The sequence below is a fragment of the Myotis davidii genome, unplaced genomic scaffold (genome assembly GCF_000327345.1).
Source record: "Myotis davidii unplaced genomic scaffold, ASM32734v1 scaffold512, whole genome shotgun sequence".
NCBI lineage: Eukaryota > Metazoa > Chordata > Mammalia > Chiroptera > Vespertilionidae > Myotis > Myotis davidii.
Window position 1 is genome coordinate 1,331,518 of NW_006284323.1, and position 726 is coordinate 1,332,243.

General features: G+C 51.8%; 1 protein-coding gene across 1 annotated transcript in view; it reads left to right on the forward strand.

Moving 5' to 3' along the window:
• The window catches only part of LOC102768485 (keratin-associated protein 12-2-like), a 4,259-nt gene that overhangs the window by 392 nt on the left and 3,141 nt on the right, over positions 1–726 (forward strand). The window contains 2 exon segments of the mRNA XM_015568858.1: positions 112–320; positions 323–371. Coding sequence (XP_015424344.1) covers positions 112–320; positions 323–371 — 258 coding nt within the window.

Consider the following 726-nt stretch of genomic DNA (forward strand, 5'->3'; position numbering starts at 1 on the left):
CTGCAGTCCTTTGTGTGCCTGCCTGTGAGCTGTAGGCCTACTGTGTGCACGGCCCCTTCCTGCTAGTCCTCCGTGTGCCTCCCGTGAGCTGCAGGCTTACTGTGTTCACAGCCCCTTCCTGCCAGTCCTTCGTGTGCCTCCCGTGAGCTGCAGGCCTACTGTGTGCACAGCCCCTTCCTGCCAGTCCTCCATCTGCCTGCCCATGAGCCGCAGGCCCACCGTGTGCACAGCCCCTTCCTGCCAGTCCTCCGTGTGCCTGCCTGTGAGCTGCAGGCCTACTGTGTGCACGGCCCCTTCCTGCCAGTCCTCCGTGTGCCTGCCCTGAGCTGCAGGCCCTTTGTGTGTGTGGCCTCCTCCTGCCAGCCCTCTGGGTGCTGGGGAAGGACGGCCCCGGCCAGCAGCCAGAAGGCCCCAATAAGCCCTGATCACCAGCCAGGCCTAGGGACCTTACCCGTGCACCAGGCCTCTAGTATGTATGTATATATATATTATCCCAAAAATGTATACACACACTTTGAATAATTAAAAGGCAGTGTTTATTAAAACACATTTCATTTCCAAATTTTAACTATCACCTGTTAAAGTGTATATACATTTTTTGGGGACACCCTGTACATTCATAAAATATATATGATATAAGAGCATGTATATATATATATATATATATATAGAGAGAGAGAGAGAGAGAGAGAGAGAGAGAGAGAGAGAGAGAGAACATATATATGT